The 20,000-nt window shown below is 36.5% G+C and overlaps 1 protein-coding gene across 3 annotated transcripts in view; it reads right to left on the reverse strand.

Moving 5' to 3' along the window:
* Nucleotides 1-297: 297 nt before the first annotated feature.
* smarcd3b (SWI/SNF related, matrix associated, actin dependent regulator of chromatin, subfamily d, member 3b) overlaps nt 298-20,000 on the reverse strand; it is a 40,102-nt gene continuing 20,399 nt past the window's right edge. Inside the window, exons 2-14 of one of the 3 annotated variants that reach the window (XM_057343086.1) lie at nt 17,637-17,830; nt 15,258-15,347; nt 12,976-13,018; nt 12,231-12,353; nt 11,716-11,838; nt 9,063-9,158; nt 5,509-5,610; nt 4,516-4,677; nt 4,266-4,363; nt 3,894-4,029; nt 3,558-3,680; nt 2,870-2,971; nt 298-2,737 (exon numbers count right to left, since the gene is read on the reverse strand). In XM_057343086.1, coding sequence (XP_057199069.1) covers nt 2,684-2,737; nt 2,870-2,971; nt 3,558-3,680; nt 3,894-4,029; nt 4,266-4,363; nt 4,516-4,677; nt 5,509-5,610; nt 9,063-9,158; nt 11,716-11,838; nt 12,231-12,353; nt 12,976-13,018; nt 15,258-15,347; nt 17,637-17,830 — 1,446 coding nt within the window. In that variant the 3' untranslated portion in view covers nt 298-2,683. The remainder of the gene's footprint in view (nt 2,738-2,869; nt 2,972-3,557; nt 3,681-3,893; nt 4,030-4,265; nt 4,364-4,515; nt 4,678-5,508; nt 5,611-9,062; nt 9,159-11,715; nt 11,839-12,230; nt 12,354-12,975; nt 13,019-15,257; nt 15,348-17,636; nt 17,831-20,000) is intronic. The other 2 variants (XM_057343080.1, XM_057343091.1) reach the window with 2 other exon arrangements.

Below are 20,000 nucleotides of genomic sequence, written 5' to 3' on the forward strand. Positions count from 1 at the left end.
ATAAATTCTTCCTCTGACTTTATGTATGAAAGTCTCACTGAACATCTTGCCACCCTCCTTTTTATTTATGAGAACAGTGGGGAGCCCTGTGTACAGTAGAGAGGCAGTGAATGGTTCTTTTAAAATATGGCCTATACTGGATGGAAAACTTGTCGTATTCCTCATTTGTAAGTAAAAGCATGTGCTAAATGAAATGGTAATTTAAAACACCAACTCTTTTTGGACTTTCTAAGATGCGATCTTACTGAGAAATACAGTACAACATGGTTCAAGTGTTTAACTGAAATGTTTTAACTTCATTTTATAGACAAATACATAAATAGTTAAAATATATATAATAGTGCCAACCTAATATTTACAACAAAATCAAAAGCAATGTGAGTCTTTTATTCTCAGCTACCACAATCTTGTTATCAAACCATGTGTACATTTTTTTTCGTTTTCACATACACGCAAACACATTTTCAGTGTGTTCCATTCACAAACTTTGGCAACCGTTTGTTTATTTACATCCTCACTGTCTAACACAGGTACTACATTTTCGTAATAATCTCTGGTGAAAGTAGAACAAAGTGAGACAACAAACTTGCAGTACAAATACTGTGAGAAAAACAAAATGACAAAGTGTATCATTCAAACCTACGTGTGTAGATATCTGCTGGCAGTAGTTCTATAAACACACACGAGACAAACACTACAACCAAATAAAATGGTTATAACAGAGGTTTCAAATAAGTTTAAAGCCTTGACGTATTTCGTATATAAATACTACAGAATCAACAGTGATCCCATTCCAATACTGTGCTGAGAATAGCTTGCCCTCACCGTTTGGGGAAGATGTTTCCCTTTAACGAGCACTAGAGGGCAGTGTTATCCCATTTACTCTGCCTCGAAGTTTGACAGACTGACCACGGAATTTATGGACAGTTCTGTACAAGAACTGGGGTTAACATCAAAGCCATGTCGAACCAAAGTCAGGTACAGCAAAATTGGTTGCTTGGAAAGCAAGAGAATGCTTCACACAAAAAAGAAAATCTTCAGTTGCTACAACATCAAGGGCAGGTGTCATACTGAATGTTACATTATGTTACAACTCAATGTTCAAAATGGCGGACACTGTACATGTAGTACCCACAAGAGTCAAAGGGAGGTGCTCTTGTTGCAAAGAGGCAAAAATCCTTAGTGTGCTTCTCTTATCCACTTATTAAATTACACAATCTTTCAAAAAGACAAACAAAACAAACAATCAAAACACAACATATGACCTCAAATGGCCTCTGCTGTACATGTTAGGTTATAATGTAGAGCGTCACAAACTAAAGATCAGTGCTCTTCTGATCCAGTTCCAAAGCTATCAGGTCTCTCATGTCCTTGTATGAAAGTATAAAAATGTCCATGCAGCATGCATTGGTGTAAAAAATACTCTGAGTGCAACACAGAGGTCACCCATCAGCATTTCTCTCTATGAGAAAACATGTGAGGGTCACAGGCAGGCAACTGCAAGAACACCCAATAACTGACCTATACAAATCATCTCTCACTTGACACTAAAAATCCATCAGTTCTAGATCAACACTCAGAGGCAGCGAGAAAACAAAACTATACAGCAATGATCAAATTATTAATGTCAAACAAATGTGCATTTCAACATGTTTTCCCCTTATTCATCCTTCATTTGTTTTTGTTTAAAGTAACAAATAATTAGCATGGAAAGCTTTCGAAGCACTCATTGATCATCCATGATTTAGTGCAAAGACTCTAAGAGTCGGAAAGCAAAAGTCCTTCATCTATTCAAAGTCTGTTTTTCAGTCATTTTGACCTTTGGTAAAACTATTAAAACATAAAATAATATAGGGTTCAAAGAAAATGGTCTAAAATGTGCATGAAAAGGTTGTAAAACGATGAAACATTGAAAAAGTGATTTGACAGAATAATCAAGTTTATCTAACTGACTGTTAATCCATCTGTCCAATTGTTTTTATGATTAATTATTATTTTGCATGTATGGCCCACTTTCTTCATGTCATTTCTTCATATACAATAAAGGCTTTCAAAAGCAGTGACCAATCAGATCCTTCTAAATAGCGTTTAAATACCTCATTTAAAACAACCTCCTTCAATGTTTCTGTACAATGTTTGCTTAAATAAAGCAGCTCAATAGGTGTGGTAGGGAGAGCAGAGTAACATACCCTGTAGTTGGTTAAGGTAATACTGAAATATGCTCCTTAATGTTCCTATTAAAAGCTGCCTTCCTCAAAGTACTTCATAAATACACTTATGACAAAAAAGGGCAGACATTTTAAAATAATCATTCTAGATCCAAAAGTCACACTAATAAGCAAAATGTCTGAATTCCAAGAATTGATGACAGACAAGGAAAGCTGAATCCAATTCATGCTCCAACACAGGTTGGTTTCACAGTCTGTGAGCCTGAAGCCAAGTCTTCAAGTTGAAATGAATTCATCCAGAATGGAAGACACCGTACCACGTTCGGCTGAAATGTACATACAGTGGAGATCTAAGGGCTGTTGTGGTGACTGAATTGGTCCAGTATGGTAAATCGTAGGTCATGCGATGACAATGACTGAACACGTACACGAATTCTCATACACTGCAGAAACAGTGCAGGGAGCAAATGTTGTCACCATCGAGCCTTGTTGTCTGAATGTGAGTGATGTGGGGTTTAGGTGGTCCTCAAAGCCAAAACCTGTTCCAGCTCCTGTCTCCTCTGCTGAATCTTTGGAGAAATAGGGATGCTTATTGTAGTTAAACAATACCACAATACAACAATTACATTATACAGTAACAGTGTACACATAAAATATGTTTTGTGGTTAATACAATTTGTCATATATTTTTATATCCTTACCTTGCAATAGAAGTATCGACTGACAGCCTCCTGAGACCATGGCTCATGATAAAACTCTGCTCTTCTCTCCTCCTCTGGGTTCCCAACAACATCTGTCATAAGCTACAAAACAATCAAAAGGTAAACTCAGTAAGAAATGCAAGACTTAATCTGATGTGTAACTAGGGAAGATCATAAATGTTTGCAGTTAACAATAAACAAACATATTTAAAGGTCCAGTGTATGAAATTTAGTGGCATCTAGCAGTGAGGTTGTGAATTGCAACCAACAGCTCACTTCCCCCTCCCTTTTGAAGCACTATGGTGGCTGACACAGGACTAAGATATTGTCACGTTTTCGCTTCTATGCTAAAGGAGATAACATATTTACGAAATGCGCTCTGTAGAGCAGCTTGTCCATTTAGGGCTACTGTAGAAACAACATGGCATATTCCATGTAAGAGGACCCACATTTTATGTAGATGGATGGGACAGAATTCCCAAGGTAATAAAAACGCAACGCTTCATGATGTAAGGTCTTTATACACCTCTGAAGACATAGTTATGTATATTATATTGCATTTCTGTCAATAGATTCTCCAAAAAATTACACACAGCACCTTTAAGTATGCTAAATAAATCTGGCTTTAAAATAATATGTATAGATTTAGTCGTAAAATGCATAGCGTAAAAATGAAAGTTGTACAGACTTTAAGATCTCTGCTCTGGGATTTGAGCCAGTCCTGGATGTAGCCTTTGGGATCTCTGGAGAAGCTGAGCATGAAATCTCTCTGGATCTTAAGCTGATTTATAGACTCAATAGTCTCATGGATCTGGTTTAGAATCACATTATCATAAAAATACATAAATGTATTCATACACATAATAGCACAACAAAAATGGTTAAATCCAGATTTTTTACCTGTTCATATATTCAATGTCACTGAAATAATATCAGTCAGAATTTGAGATTGCAAAATTCAGAACGAATGTCCAGAGTCATTTGTTACATTGTGCCCACACTGTTATGCAAGTCTCTGGCTAACCTTGTTATCCAGTGAGGCAATCTCTTGCTGATTGGCTGTGGAGAGCAGAAAGCTGCTCATCTGAGCTTTAAGGGGATCTTCCACCTCTACATCAATGTCATAGCACGCCGTTTTCTTTTGATCATTAGGGTCAACGCTGTACTCACAGACAAAAATAACATATGAGAATGCTTTCATTTTTTATAAGATTAGAGTTTACCGAAAATAAACAGGGCACAAAGCATGTCCAAGGACTAAGATGAAATCCTCCTGATTTTGATTGCATAAAGATCTACAGTATTTTAAAAACAGAGGTTGCATTAAAAAGATAATGAAAACAAAAGCAGCTGGTGATAACATCTGTAATACATTTTATTTACAGATTGTACAAACCTTATGATGTGGTTGATGACAATAGGGTCGGGGGGCAGCAGAAGATTAGTGAGACGCTGTGGAATTTCAGAGAACTTCAGACGCGGACAGTCAAAGATCTATGAGAGGACGAGATCATCAGCACTTACAAAAAGCTCTTCGGTGCATAAAATATAACAATAAAATAGTATCCTTGCTTCAGAAATCTTTCATGGCTTCATGCAGTTATTACAAAAGAACAACTTGTAGTTTTTTATCAAGTGTACTGTACCTGCTGGAAGTACTTATCACAGTTGATGTACTCCTTGTCATGGGAGTCCTGCAGTTTGTTGGTTTTGACATACTGCCAGAGTGCTTGTATAATACTGGAGCGAGTCTGTGTGTGAATACCCAGAAGACGAGCCAGTCTCGGATCCAGTTTAAACTGAGGCGGCTGAAAACAGGGCACAAATAAACTCAGTTAACCTTTGCTGTTAGGTCACGGTGTTCAAAGCATTTTAGAGCATTGACACATGATTAAAGGCCTATTAACTGAAACAAGGCAAAGTAGATAAATATTATGGTATTAAAGAAAAATGTTATATGCAGTAACATGCTAAATAATGCAATATATAATGTGCGATTCGATCATGCTTTGTAAATCCGATTTAAACTATATTCAAATGTATTTTAAACCTTAACATTTTTATAACTGGCATAAAAGTATCAACATTTCTTTGATCGTTGATCATCTTCCACACAGCAGTAACATTTACATTGCTAGTCTCTCTGCTATCTCCAAAGAACTAAAACAAAGCAATTATTGCAATATGCCATTTGTGATATTTCGCAAATTTCGATATTTAGTGCTTCCCTAATAGTTTTATCCGTTTAAGATTGAACTCCCCTACAGTAATTTAGTTTAAACTTTGATCAATTGCCTGTAGTTTTGTGAACAAATTGAAGTATTACTTGAATTTACAGTGTAAACCTAATGTACCGTAAGATTTTTTAAAATACTCTCTCATACTTTGTGATATTCACTATTATGCATTCATTGTTTTGTTTATTTCTCATTATTTCTACAGGAATTCCTGGTAAAATCTGAAATGTCTCTTAAGAAATACAAAAATCAATTGGCCCATAATGTTAGATCTGGGAGTTCCAAAAATGTGTTAAAATGAAAAGAATTTTAAAATGACATTTTTAAGAATTCAGTGAAATTCAGTATTCTTGAGTAGATATACAGTAAATATATTTACTGGATGTATTTGGTGAACGTTACCTGGTAATCCAGCATTAACAGCAGAGTGCAGCGCACACTAACATCACCAGGTCTCTTCACCTGAAAACCGTCTGTCTCCTGAGTGTTCTGGGTTCGATGCCACTGCAGAAAGTAAAGAGAGATTAACATGCATACCTACAAATAGGGCTGTCGCGATAAACCGATGATAAATATCACGTGATTTATGCACAGCTTTTGCCCAGCTAACAATTTTTGGTTCCCAGAACGTTCCCCTAACGTTAGTTTTTGGTTCCCAGAACGTTCCCCTAACGTTAGTTTTTGGTTCCCAGAACGTTATTTTCTAAGGTTCGTTTTTGGTTCTCCAGGAAAGTTTTCTTTACGTTAATAGAACGTTAGTTTCTGGTTCCCATAACGTTCTGGGAACCAAAAACTAACGTTAGGGGAACGTTACCCTAACGTTATAGAAACCATGAAACTAACGTTTTATTTCCGTAAAGATAACCAAAAACAAACCTTAAAAAAACTTTCTGGGAACCAGAAACTAACCTTAGGGGAACGTTCCCAGAACGTTAGCCTAAAATATTTTTCTCGGTCCGTTTACACGTCAGTAATGAATACATCCATGCTGTGTTTTTATCCATCGCTTGTCTAACGTTAATCTAATTAAAATAAGTAAAATACATCATCCCACACAATATGGAGGATGAAATCAATGCATTAGATTATTCTTTTAGCCTAATAATTCCTTTTTCATCACTAAAGTAGCCTAATTTTCGATTTAAACAGCACAGTATATCATTTCTAATAAAACCACACTGTGTGTAGGCCTACCTCAACATCAGACATTATAGATATTGAAATAAAATAACCAATGACTTCAACACAATATTTAAAGCAGATTTTTATTGACAGAAGAATAAACATTTAATTATCTTCAGGCTAACAATATTCTTGTCTCACCACAGAAGTATAGCGCGGCCCCGTCTTTAGATATAACAATCAAAAGCCCTGAGTTTCAGTCCTTTCATCATGGTCTGTTGATTTAGATGTGTCAAATCAATCGAAAATCACGAAAATATAAGTCTACTCTCAAATCTGTACGGTTTTAAATAAAAAATTAAAATAAATAAACCGCTAAACTAATGTGTTAGTCGGTGAGGTAAAACGAAATGACCGTTAATTTTTAAATGACGGGAGTGCGCGGCAGAGCGGAGAATGCACGTGCTCGAGCGCACACACATACAGTAACAGACAACCACACTAAAGAAATACACATGGATATAGATGATTGTATTTTCATTTAGCTTAACTAGTTTATTATTTTCAGCCATTAAAGGGCACATTTATTACTTTCATTTGGTTTTCAATGTAATCTTATAATTTATGTATTGCACATGTTACTGACGTTTACCAGTTTTGACTATTTTTACCATAAAAAATAGCCAAAAAAAGAACCATCAGGGAACGTTACTTTCTGGTTATTTTCTGGTTGCAAAAAAATAACCAATAAATAACCATCAGAGAACGTTATTTTCTGGTTATTTTCTGGTTGCAAAAAAATAACCAGAAAATAACCATCAGGGAACGTTACTTTCTGGTTATTTTCTGGTTACAAAAAATAACCATCAGAAAACGTTATTTTCTGGTTATTTTCTGGTTGCAAAAAAATAACCAATAAATAACCATCAGAGAACGTTGTTTTCTGGTTATTTAAAAAAACCAGCCTGCAACGTTCTGGGAACGTTATCTTCTGTTTGCAAAAATAAAACCTGAAAAGAACGTTCTTAGAACGTTATTTTTTGGTTCCCAAAAAAATAACCAAAAGGGAACCAAAAACTAACCTTACGGGAACGTTCTGTGTTTGCTAGGAAGTACGGAAAATGCTGCTGCACCCGAAAGCCAGAGGGCGCTCTCGTGCAGAAACTCCAAATACGCACTGCAGAAGAAGACCATAACACGTTCTAGAACGTAGGAAAGCCTCATCAGGTATTTTTATGATAATAAAGTATATTTATCATGATCATGTTTGACGGGTGTTGCTTTTTCAAATCTACATTATAAGCGACTCAAACTCGCACTGCTTTTAGATCGAGCAGCATTTCCTACTAATCCCAGAGCCGTGCTTCACGGACAAGCTACGCATATGCAATGCGGCGATATTTTTTATCGCAGCCAGCTTGATTCCAATAGGATTTATTGGTATCGCGGTAAATTATCGTGCAGCCCTACCACATACAAAAAGCAAAAGATCAAAAGACAATTTAACACCTCAGACTGTAACTTTTTAACTGTAACTTCAGACTATATACAGTAAAGTGCTATACAACATGTCTATATGTAGCCTACTATAGAAAATCACATACAACCATGCTCCACATTGTTTAACATTAATTTATAAATATTGTGTAAACTGTTAAATATTCATTACTCAGAGTTCTTACACCTTTTACAAAGTCAAATTCCAGGACTTTTCCAGTTCTTTCAATGTGTATTTTCATGCTTTTCCAGTATAATTAATCATAAAAAGTGATGATATTGTGCTAAAAAAGATCCTAAAATAACATTCCCAATTTAAATTGCTGACTGTCTGGCAAATTAAATAGGCCTACATTTTACATGCTTCACAAAACTTGACTACCATTTGCAAGAGCTTGCAGGGCCTGAATATTATTTTTTTTAAGTGTTTTTTGCTCGTTTCAGTTGAATGCAGTTTTCATTTTCACATCATGTATAAATAGCAAATGCATTTCCACCCATTGGGGTGCTGGTCTGAAAACGAGGAGCTCTATTTTAACGATCTATGCGCATGGTCTAAAGCGCAGGGTGCAAGTGCACTTAAAGTGTGTCCGAATCCACTTTTGCTAGTTTAAGGACAGAAAACTGTCAGCGCGCCAGGCGCATGGTCTAAAAGGGTTGTCCCTATTCTCTTTATGAGTCATGGGTGTGTTTTGGGCAAAACGTGCAGTAAACCAATTACAGTCTCATCTCCAATTCCATTTAAGAGCCAGTTGCGCGCTCGCGGCATGGCTGATTCGCTATTTACATATCCCGGAATTTGCAAGAGCAAAGACTGCAAGCTTCTCCAAGGTTAAAGCGCGCGAGCAGTCCATCTAAAGGACAAGCCAGATTTTTATCTTTATGTACACAATTATAATCTTTTACATTGCAATCCATTTATTTTAAATATTTGGCATGTTTGTGTGCTGCTGCGCTCCTCTGTGTGTAGAAAGCAGAATGTACTCGTGCTATGCACCCGCCTACAGGCGCATATATCTAGCGCGCTCTTTAAATAACCAAAAACATATTGCGCCATTGACTTTAGACCAGGTTTCATTCGGTCAGTGGCGCAGTCTATTTCAGTTGCCTCAAAATAGCAACGCACCAACAATGCGTTGTTAAAAAAAAAAGAACAAATATATAATAATATATTGCCTAATATTATTTGAGACAAGTTTGGCATTATTTCGTTAGGCCTAATCCTGCAATAGACTGAGTGCGCTGAGTGTTTGTTACACCCATACGAACCCGAGTTACTGATATGAGTACAATTGTTTTTTTAATCTGGAAAAATAAGTAGGATTTCAAGCACCAACCTCAACCAAATGATTATCAGGTCCGTAAAGGTCTTTGTCCAGCTCGATCACCAGACTCTTGAAGAATGAGGAGAACTTCCTCTTCAACTTTCCTGGCTGTGAAAAAAAAGGACACAAAGTATTTTCCTATTATCAGTATGTACTACTGGGCAGACATAGTTTCAAGTAAGAAGACATTGTGGGAAAACAAGAATCTTGCTTACACCACATCATAAACTTTCCATGTAGACTTTCCATGGAAGGGAACGACCTCTGCATGTTCAAATTAAATGTGGTGTACTGGTGGATGATTTGCTATGCAGGACAACATTCCACACAGCCCAAAGTCTGCACGATTCCCTAAAACGATCAATAAGTACTAGTTTCATTTCTTTGGGCATGGAAAAACACGCCTCAAATGTATTAGTTAAACAGTCATGGTCAGAGGCCGAGCCAAGAGCTTGAATTTATGCTGCGTCGCATACAGATTCAAGAAAAAATCCCTATGCTTTAGTTTCTATTCCAAACATGAAATAACGATTATGGTAAAATCAAGGAAGTCGTTTATCAATAAGCACACAAAAACACATTATGTATAGATAAATACAAATTTGAATGCATTTAAACTACACCAAAAACAGAAATAAGAACACAAATAACTTCCAGTGCTACTACTAACTAAAAACATGCTTTGAAACTAAACGTTTTCTGAACATACCGTCAGTGAAAGGGTCTACCTTTTTGCTATTCTGTTTCAAAGAACACTTACATTTAAGACATATTCTGGAATAGATGCAACTTTTGCTATGTGCATCTTTGGCATGCTGTTTATTACCACAGAAAATGATTTTCACTTTATTTTGTCCTCTTATGAAAATAACCTACGTGTTTGCAGTAACGTGACAGAAAAGCCAGTGATAATAATAATTTATTCCGCATATTGTTTCTATCTTCAGCAGTAAAAACAATCTGAGTAAGAGAGTAGGTCTATCAAAATATATTTGTTATATCAGTTATAAGCAGCATGAAGAGGAAAACGAACCAGTAGGCTATCAGTGTTTATTAATGCATTTTGTTTTTCTATTTAGTTATTTTATTTATTCGATTTCAGTATGCATTTCTTGTTTTTGAAATGCTTTGTTTATTGAAACGAAATTTGCACACGTTTCCATTAACAGTAAAGGTTGACATTATAAACGTCAGATCAATAGCAGGGTGCTGTGTGCGTCGATGGCCTGTAGGCTACACTATAACCTTTCTGCTGTTTAAAGTCACCATGCAATCAAACAGGAAGATTCTAGATGTTTTACAGTGCATAGCCATTGGACAGTGAGTATAGTCCTACCTCTTTTTTGTTGCTGACGCCATGTGGTGAAGATTTGTTGTTGAGAGGGGGAGAGGAGCGTAACGTTTTTGATTAAAGATTACAAGTGCAGATTAATTAAAAAAATAATAATGGTGTGCACGGATAAATCATTTATAATAATCACTGCAACACTGTGTAAAACACTTAGAATTTTCCTGTTTGATTGCATGGTGACTTTAAACTTGGCAAAGTGACATGGAACTGTAATGCGGTCAGCAGACCTGGAACATTTACTGAAAGTTAATGCATACCCATAGAACGTTTGTCAACCAATCAGATTGAAGCATTCAGCAGCCCCGTGGTATAAAACTGGTTATGTCAAGTGTCTTCCTGGTGTCATTGTGCAGATGCCAACTAAGCAGGTTTACTTTTTAAATTAACTTTAGTCAGTTTTAACTTTTTAATCCTTAAGAAAATTATTTTGCACAGACTGCGATGGTAAATTATTCTATCACACCAGTCTAATTAAAAGAACATGACAGTAAGCTTTTTTTGGTCTTTTTTTTGACAAACTGCAGAATAGGTTGAAATTATTTTGTTGTATTAAACAAGCACATCAAATGCTGCTGATGAAGCTTTAGTTGCATTCTTTTTGAATATGCATTGTTGGGGCAGGCACACAACTATCAAAAGCATAAAGAAAATAACTAAATGGAGCCACAGAACTTTCTGGCACATATGTTTGGATGGAGAGAGGAAAGTGATTTCATTGGTAAATGAGGCACATCTCTGTGGTCAAGACTTGGAGTCTGTGAGTGTAAATTTAACTTCAGTAGTTAAAAATGTACATAGCTGCCATTCACAAGATGTGATGTCACTGGACAAAAAGCACATGGTCAAACATTTCTCAGAGCCTCAGTGAGGGTTCATAAGCACTCCATGTACCGAAATCATTTTAATGTGTAATGTTGAATTTTTTGTTTATATGAAAATTCTTTTATCATTTATTCATCAGATATTTTGATGAACACTGATAACCAAACAGCACTGGATGGCCACAAAACCCCTGAGACATTTCTCAAAATATCTTCTTTTGTGTTCCAAGAAAGAGTAATTTTTAAAAGACGTGGTGCATAAATGATATAAGGTGTTTTTTAGGGGGGTCAACTATCCCTTTAAGAGAACTTTAATCGTTTTGTTTTCTTTTGATAAAAGCATCTGTTAAATGCCTAAATGGAAATGAACCAACTGTGAATTTACCGTAAAAGGCACCGCCCTTACAATGTTATACAGTAAAAGTAGAGAATTCATAAAGCCTATAAATATTTGCGCCGTGCACATATTGACTGAAATCCACATTTGACTCACATCATCCAGCAATTTTCCCTCCACTCGTAGCTCCCAGGATGCAATGCTGCCTTCAGAATCCTCAGCATCAGGCTTTGCAGGGTTGTAGGTGTTGGAGATGTAGATACGCAGTTTTCGCTTTTGCTTAAAAAGAGAAAAAGACCTAATAAGTGTTTTGATGCACATGATGTATCTAGTATATTAACAGTCTCAAGGTGAACACACAGAGGTGATTGTGGTAGTAATTGGTCAAAACCAAAAGATAATCAATAAAAAAAGAATAAACAGGTTTACATATCAAATATTTGGCCTCTTTTCATGGTGTGTAATCAAATATTTTTAGTCAAGTTAAAATAATTAAATGAATTTAAGAGGCTGTTGTTTTGTAGATATCTATAAATTGCAAAGTATTTTAAATAGCATGTTATACAGGTTAATGTAAGTAAACAGATCATAAAGCTGGTTAAATGGATTTAGCTTAGCATAAACCTTATTAAGTTAAGACTGAAAATACAGATCATGATAATGGAAAATACCTTCATGGGTCTCTTAAGTGCTTCTTGGATGTCCACCCGTTTGCGCATGATGGTCTGGTCCAATTTACGCTCGAATGCCAACAGGTCCATATAAGCCTGGGACTCTGGGACGAGCTCACGAATCTAATAAAATAATTTAATACCACCTCATTTTTATAAGAACGTGAACAGTAAAGCAATTCTAACAATCCTGGTCATTAGTCTCTCTCTCTTTCTACTCTGTCGAGTATTCTGTTGATAATAGACTGAGTGTTTTGTCAATGACTAATGCATCTGGTGTCTCCATTGCGGTCATATCTATACGTCCTGATAACACTCACATACTGTTGCTTATCTTATCTAACACAATTAACTCGTAGTGACACAGTGACTTTAAAAAACACAATGCACATTTCAGAATTTGATTGATAAACAATTGATTTAAATCAACCATGGAAGCACAGCAGTAATGCTGCTATATAAGTACAGTGCATTTTGAGATTATACATAGCATCCTGACACACCTGTGGAATCTACAATGATCTCTAGATCATTAGATATTGCATTGAGATCATTTCAGATTGTCGAAAAACAATGAGTGAATGCAAAAACCCTCCCTTCGTATCGCCTGCTTGGTAGTGGATTCCGCCCCTTGAAAAGGCCGAGAGCCACACACGTCTTTGCATCTTTATCCGTGCACATTTGCACACACTTATAACTAGAAAAACCAATGAAAGCAATGAAAAGGCTCCAATCTCATACTCACCCTTTGTGGAAGGATCTTATCAGCCATCTTCCTCCTCTTGGCACTACAGAAAGAGGGAGAAAGGGGAAATGGAGGAGAAAGGCAGAGAAAAACCTAGATGTTACTATGGAGACTGACAGTGGAGCACCCGGGACATCTGCTAAAATTCTGGGGCTGGTCCAGGATGCGGGAAAGCCGGTGCGGGAGCGTGCGTGTGCGCAACGCCAGTCCAGATGGTGTTGGCAACCATTGGCACATAGAAAGTTACGAGAACGCTCTCAAACTTCAAAAGTTTAAGCTTGGCAAGCAGCACAGATTCAGGGGACCTAAACACAGCGTGCAGTCAGGTGTGTCAATATGCTGTGTGTTGTGCACATATGTGGAAAGTTCTTTTACGTCTTCTAGCACATTAAAAACGACTCGTTCTTTTTTGTCCTATTTCACAAAAGACCATTGTGCAAACTACTAGTTAGATATGTTGTATTGCCTTTTCTGTGGAAACTAATGATGATAAAGGTCCTGTTTGTTATGTTGAAAATGTGAAGGGTAATTCACATTATTTTATTAACTGAATTAAACATTTGGATATCATATGTGGCAGGTGTTCCTCTACATCACTGATGCTATGTAAAGAAAATGCTATATAAAGAAAAGCAGAAGCCATTTGGGTGACCATCACCATATTAAAGTACTACAGGGCATTCAAATAAATGTTGACTAAAGCATTTTAAATGCAAATTGTATATACAGCCACGGAAAAAAATAAGAAATCATTTCATTTTCATTTTCGATGTTCAGTTTTTCTGAATTAATTATTTATAGGTCTGCGTTTTAGGTAAAATGATCATTTTAGTTTTACTCTATGAACTATTAACAATATTTCTCCCAAATTTCAAACAAGAATATAGTTTCTATTTGCATTTATTTGCAGAAAATGAAAACTGGAGAAACAGGTCAAAATAACAGAAAAGGCACTCTGTACTTTTTCAGACCTCAAATACTGCAAAGACAACAAAATTCATATTCACTTTTAAGGAACACAACAGTAATATTTGTACATATATTTAGATAAAAAAATTTTTTTTTAATTATGTGATAACCTAAATTTTTATCACAGTTTTCATGTGTCTTGTCATGCTGTCAGTTTTTCACATTGCTGTTGGATGACTTTATGTCACTCCTAAGGTTTGATTTTGTTGAAATTCGACAGACAATGGACTGGAATGGCCACAAAATGATAATTAAATAAAAGAAAATGTAAGGAATTTTTTTCCTGCGGCTGTAGATATAAACCAGTGGTTCTCAACTCTGGCCCGCGAGATCCATTTTCTTGCCGCGTTTAGCCCCAACCCTGATAAAACACACCTGAACAAGCTAATCAACGTCTTGAAGAATAGACGCGTTCAACTTGATGCAGATCTGCACAGATACAGAGCAGTCTGCACTTGAATTGCTGTTGCAGTACATAGATTAAATTTTACGCGTCTATTCTTCAAGACATTGATTAGCTTGTTCAGGTGTGTTTTATCAGGGTTGGCAGGAAAATGGATCTCGCGTCGGCCAGAGTTGAGAACCACCGATAAAACGATAATAAAAATATATTAGCACACTTTGGTTTTCTTTGACCACAACTCAAACATTCCAACGTGAGCTATTTTGAAGTATGTTACAGTAAAGGTCTTTGCACATACAGTCCGAAATTTTCGTATGCGTTTTTTCGTGTCCGAATTGTTATAAAAGGCCACACAAAATGCTTGACGGATGCGAAAAACGCAGAAAATCGAACCCGGTCCGAATTTTTTATGATGGACAAAAATATAGGAGGCAGTGTGTAAATGTGATTGACACAATGTGAGGTCGTATTTATTTTTTAATGTGCGGAAATTTCGGAAGCAAATTTCAGACTCAATGTGCAATGGGCTTAAGATGTTAAAAGTATAAAACAAGCTCTCATATCATGCCATGCAACAGGACATGCATGCACTTCCATGCTAATACAGCAATATGTAATCTTTTACACACTGCATTTCAAATATTATTGGTCATCTCTGACTCAATTGTTATGTCTAATAAACTGACAGCCTGTCTCTACAACTGAATTAAAACTATGCTGTACGAATCTCTGACACAAATCAAACAAGCTTGTGGTAAATCATGAGTGAAGGGAAAAAATCCTGTCTGTGGATAATTACAGTAGACACGTCCTTGGAAACAACATGGGCTTAGGGGAATGTGGTGGGGTAAAGGGTCAAGGGTGGGATCAAAACGTGTCAAATCCATCATGCAGCAGAGTAAACTCCTACTTTAATCCAAGTGTGGGATCTGATTGGGTCTCTCTCATGTCCATCTGCCTCCCTGGCATCTCATTTGGTCCAGAAAATCCCACAGGCTTCCTATGAGTTGATAGCATTTGAAGGGTCCTTTATTAGAGCGGACTGAGCCAGTTGGCATGTGTTGCAGGTGCATTTGTTTGTGTGTGCGAGTCTAATTCAGTCCACAATGCTGAATATGATGAAAAATATTACAAAAAGCTGAATGCACAGAAAGACAACATGAGGGTGAAAAATAAACCGCAGAGCTAGGGATACAGCATCTGTTGCTATTACTCACAACCACACACACACACACAAATCTATTGCATTGATTAGTTTGATGCTAGACAGCACCATTGTAGACAGTACAAGATAATGTTACACAAATGTGTCAGACAAGGTCGAAAGACAGAGTGAGCAAGTGTGTGTAAATCAATCCAGCTGATTCAGAGAGAAAGAGAGGGACAATATAACTGTCAGATGACAGGCCAGCAGACTGAGACTAATCAACTGAACTATAACTTAAAGCAACAATGAGCCGTTTTTCGACCTTAAAATAATCTGTCTAAAATTATTTTAGTGGTAGGACAACTCTTAACTGGACAAATTTTACTGCCGCTTCTACCTAAGCAGCCTTCTATCGGCTGAAATCACACTTGTAACTTTGGTTTGCGGGTAGGATCCCAAGCCCCGCCCATCACCTGCTTTACGGCATACGTCACGTTTTACTCATAGCCTGGGTGAAGTTAGCCAACATCTAACAATAAGAGACCATCTAGTTCAACGCAAGTCTCCAAACCCTCACCATGGCAGAGCCTGCAAAAAAACCAAAGAGGGTTTTGTCGGAGAAAGAGAAGAAAAGAAAGAGGATGGGCTTACACTCGGTGGCGCGAGCTGAAAGAGGCAACGGGTTGCAAAACTGATGGAGACCTAGCGGTCCTGCTACTGGATTTGTAAGTGTTATATGTACACTTTTCTTACACTCCTGTACTTTTGAGCTTATTTGTTATTAATCAAACCACAATAAACGTTTTGTGGTAAAAATGTGCAGATTCCGTAGCTCAGACCAGTTATGCACGTACGCCGGTTACATCAGCTTTGTAAACAAATTCACATGTATTGAGCTGACAACGGGGAAACTTTGTGACAGTATTTACGACACACGTTTCAGACAATTGCGCTTATCCACATGGGGTAACCACACACCAAAATGGCTCGTTGTTGCTTTAAACAGCATTGGGCTATATGCACATGTTACTTCAGAGTTTCACGGTAAGAACCCTCGGCAGTTTCCGGTTAGGGAGACTTAAAGCAGAGAGAAATGGGAAACTGAGAAAATAGTTAAATTTAGCAGATGATGTATATTGCGGCACACCTTAGTGGTATATAGAAGTGCTGTTCTACCATATTTGAAATTATACTTTCATACGTTTACAAGTCGTTATAACATTCAAATACGATAGAACGCCACTTCTATATACCACATCTGCTAAATGTAACTATTTTCTCAGTTTCCCAGTTCCCTTTGCTTAAACTCTCCCCAGCCGGAAACTGCTGAGAGTTCTTGCGTTAAACGCGGAAGTCACATGTGCATAGAGCCCATTGCATAAACCATAAAGCGACGTATATGCCACAGAGACATGTTAATGGAACTGGTGATTTATGACCAGAGACTGACCCCAATTAAAATGGAAATGTCGAAAGAATCCCAACGAGGTAAAGAATAAACAGACATGGCGACAATGTCATTTGTAATGTGAAGTCATCTAATAAGACTGCTAGAATTACATCAATTCACTGCTACAAAACAGCACCATAGAAATAACCATGCAGATAACAAAAAAGATGCCTAAAAGGGAAATGCATCTGTTTTGCATGATGAGACAAGCAAACTGTTTGTTCACATGTGACAATACCAGCAGGTATTTGACGTGTGGAATTGTATTTTGGACAAACGAGAGGGGCTAAAGTATTATTTGCTTGCAGCTTGTGCGATCGGTTGAATTTAAATGGATGATATATCTTTTAGCACTTAAGTCATGCTTGGTTAGAGCACATGTAAAACTAGCTTAAACATCCTGCAATTTACATCGATACAGCCATCAAAGCAACAGATGTTTGCCCCTTTATTTGACTTTTCTTCATCCCATTTATTCGCTAGTTATCAAGTCTTGTGTCAGTCAAGATCAGGTCATTCTGTTTTGAGACACAATTCTTTTGAGAGGAAGATATTTTACCATTAAATCAACAGGAGCAATATACATAATCATCATTCAAAACTAAAAGTTTGTACAGTTTTGGAATTACATGAGGGTGTAATAATAACATTATTATTAGGCTTCCTTAATAAGTATGTCGTATTATACTCACTTCCTGTTTCGATTCTGTACGGCTTGCTGTTGGTGACTCTGCTGCTGTGAAGGAGCGGGTCGTTTACGACTGGGTTCTATGGCCTGATTGTTGAGTCCAGGCCGTACTGTGGGGCTTCCTCCATATGGTGGTCCTGGAGGCCCCATTGGTGCCCCCTGGTGAGGCATCCGTGCCCCTGATGGCATGCCAGGCCGCTGTAAAGGGGCCACAAAAACATTTTTTCAATCACATATGGTATGAAAAAAGTATTTACTTTACTTTTAAACAAACAAAATATTAGCTACTAGGTGTGAGACATTTGTAAAAAGTTGTAAATGTTAGATCCAACAGACTACCACAGCAGCAGCAGCAGCAGCTGTTACCTTTCTTAACAGCAACTGCACAACACAATCTGTTTAACACTTGTGTCGTCTACATTAACAGCTCAGGACACTGAACAAATGACGAACAAGCCTCTAGTCATGTCACCATCACATTTGTGCCAGTTCCTGTCCAGAAAGCAGGTGGTGTGTGTTTAAGGTTTGACTGACTACACTCATGCAGCTTTATCTTTTATCTAATGTAATTTATCTAATTACATTTATTGGCGAGTTGCTCTATAACTTATGTTAGAATGAACTAGGATCATTATATTTAGAACATACAGCTGCGGAAAAAATTAAGAGACCCTTTCAAAATTCTTTTCAGTTTTTCTGAATTTACTATTTATAGGTATGTGTTTAGGTAAAATGATAATTGTTTCATTCTCTGAACTAGTTACAATATTTCCCCCCAAATTTCAAATCAAAATATTGTTTCTATTTGCATTTATTTGCAGAAAATGAAAACAGAACAGATATCAGAACAGATGCTCTGTATTTTTTCAGACCTCAAATACGGCAAAGAAAAGCTCATATTCACTTTTAAGCAATACAACAGTTATATCTGTACATATATTTAAAAAAAAATATATATATATATAATAACCTCAATTTTGATCAGTTTTCATGTGTCTTGTCATGCTGTTAGTCTTTCACATTGCTGTTGGATGACTTTAGGTCAGTACAGAAGTTTGATTTTGTTGAAATTCAACAGACACTTGACTGCAATGGCCACAACACATCTAGAAATTCTGATTAAATGAAAATTTGGATTTTTATCCACAGCTAACTCTATTTCAGCCAACTATTTCAATTCACATACCAGGTATGAAGAGGTGAGAGTGAATTCTAGATTAGTAACATCACTATTAAATGGAACAGGTCAATAAATAAATATTTTAAAGAATACATCAAACAGTAACAGACAAGTAACTAATAAATAAATAAATGAGGATTACACCAAACATGGAACATGGTGTTGCCAAGATGTCAGAGGTAAATAAATATTTCAAAGAATTTAGCATCAAGTACAAGGAGGTACCAAATGCAGTTCCTTAATGCAAGTAATGGTACAGAATACAAAAGAGTTACACTAAAACATGACATAAAAAATATTAATAAATGAGACTTTAAAAAGCAGCGCATCTGAAGGACTGTGATGAAACTGAAAACAAAGTAGCAATAAAATTTTAAGATTTTTTTTAACAGAAAACTGGTTTAAGTTTACTGGAAATAAAATGCTGTTTCTAGAAAAGCATTAATAGTTACTTTGCCTGTTAATATTCAGCAATATTTCAGCTATTGGGTCATTCTTCATTTGTGGTGGCAAGTGGTGTCCCTCTACGTTACAACAGTTCAAATAAACTTTAAATAACAATAAATTATAAAATGTTTGCATGTTTGTATTCTGTAGGATAGACACAATTTGTGCACTATTAATGGTTACATTTTTGTTTTAAAATACTTATTTGAGTATGAGGGATTGCATTTGTAACAAAATATGCATGTTTCCACCATACCTCAGAGAGGTATCATGGAATGTAATTGCAACAATATAACATTTTTTACACAAATAAAGTGGTTAAATTGTGAATATAGATTATATTTAACATGTTTTGTAATATCTAAGAAAAATGTGGTGTTCCCCAAAATCATGTCTGTGGTGTCACAACAATGGATGTCGCCCCTTTAAGAAAAGGGGGACATCTATTTGGACTACTTCCTATGTGTAAAGGTCATTGCAGGTGCTGGTTGATCTGAGGGGTGCATGGTGAGTACATTCTTTCTTATATTTTTCTTAAAGGTAGCTACATTTCTGACAATTTCATGTGTCACACTTTATTAGTGTCTGTGGTGTTATGTTGATAACTTGCAGATTTGACATATTCTAATCAAAATTTTGATAAATACACCTAATATTTCCAAAATGTCCCCTGATCTTGAAATCATCATGATGGCAGCCTCCATTTTAGAAAAGTCTGGATTATGGCTAAACTCTATAGTA

The sequence above is a fragment of the Triplophysa rosa genome, linkage group LG1 (genome assembly GCF_024868665.1).
Source record: "Triplophysa rosa linkage group LG1, Trosa_1v2, whole genome shotgun sequence".
NCBI lineage: Eukaryota > Metazoa > Chordata > Actinopteri > Cypriniformes > Nemacheilidae > Triplophysa > Triplophysa rosa.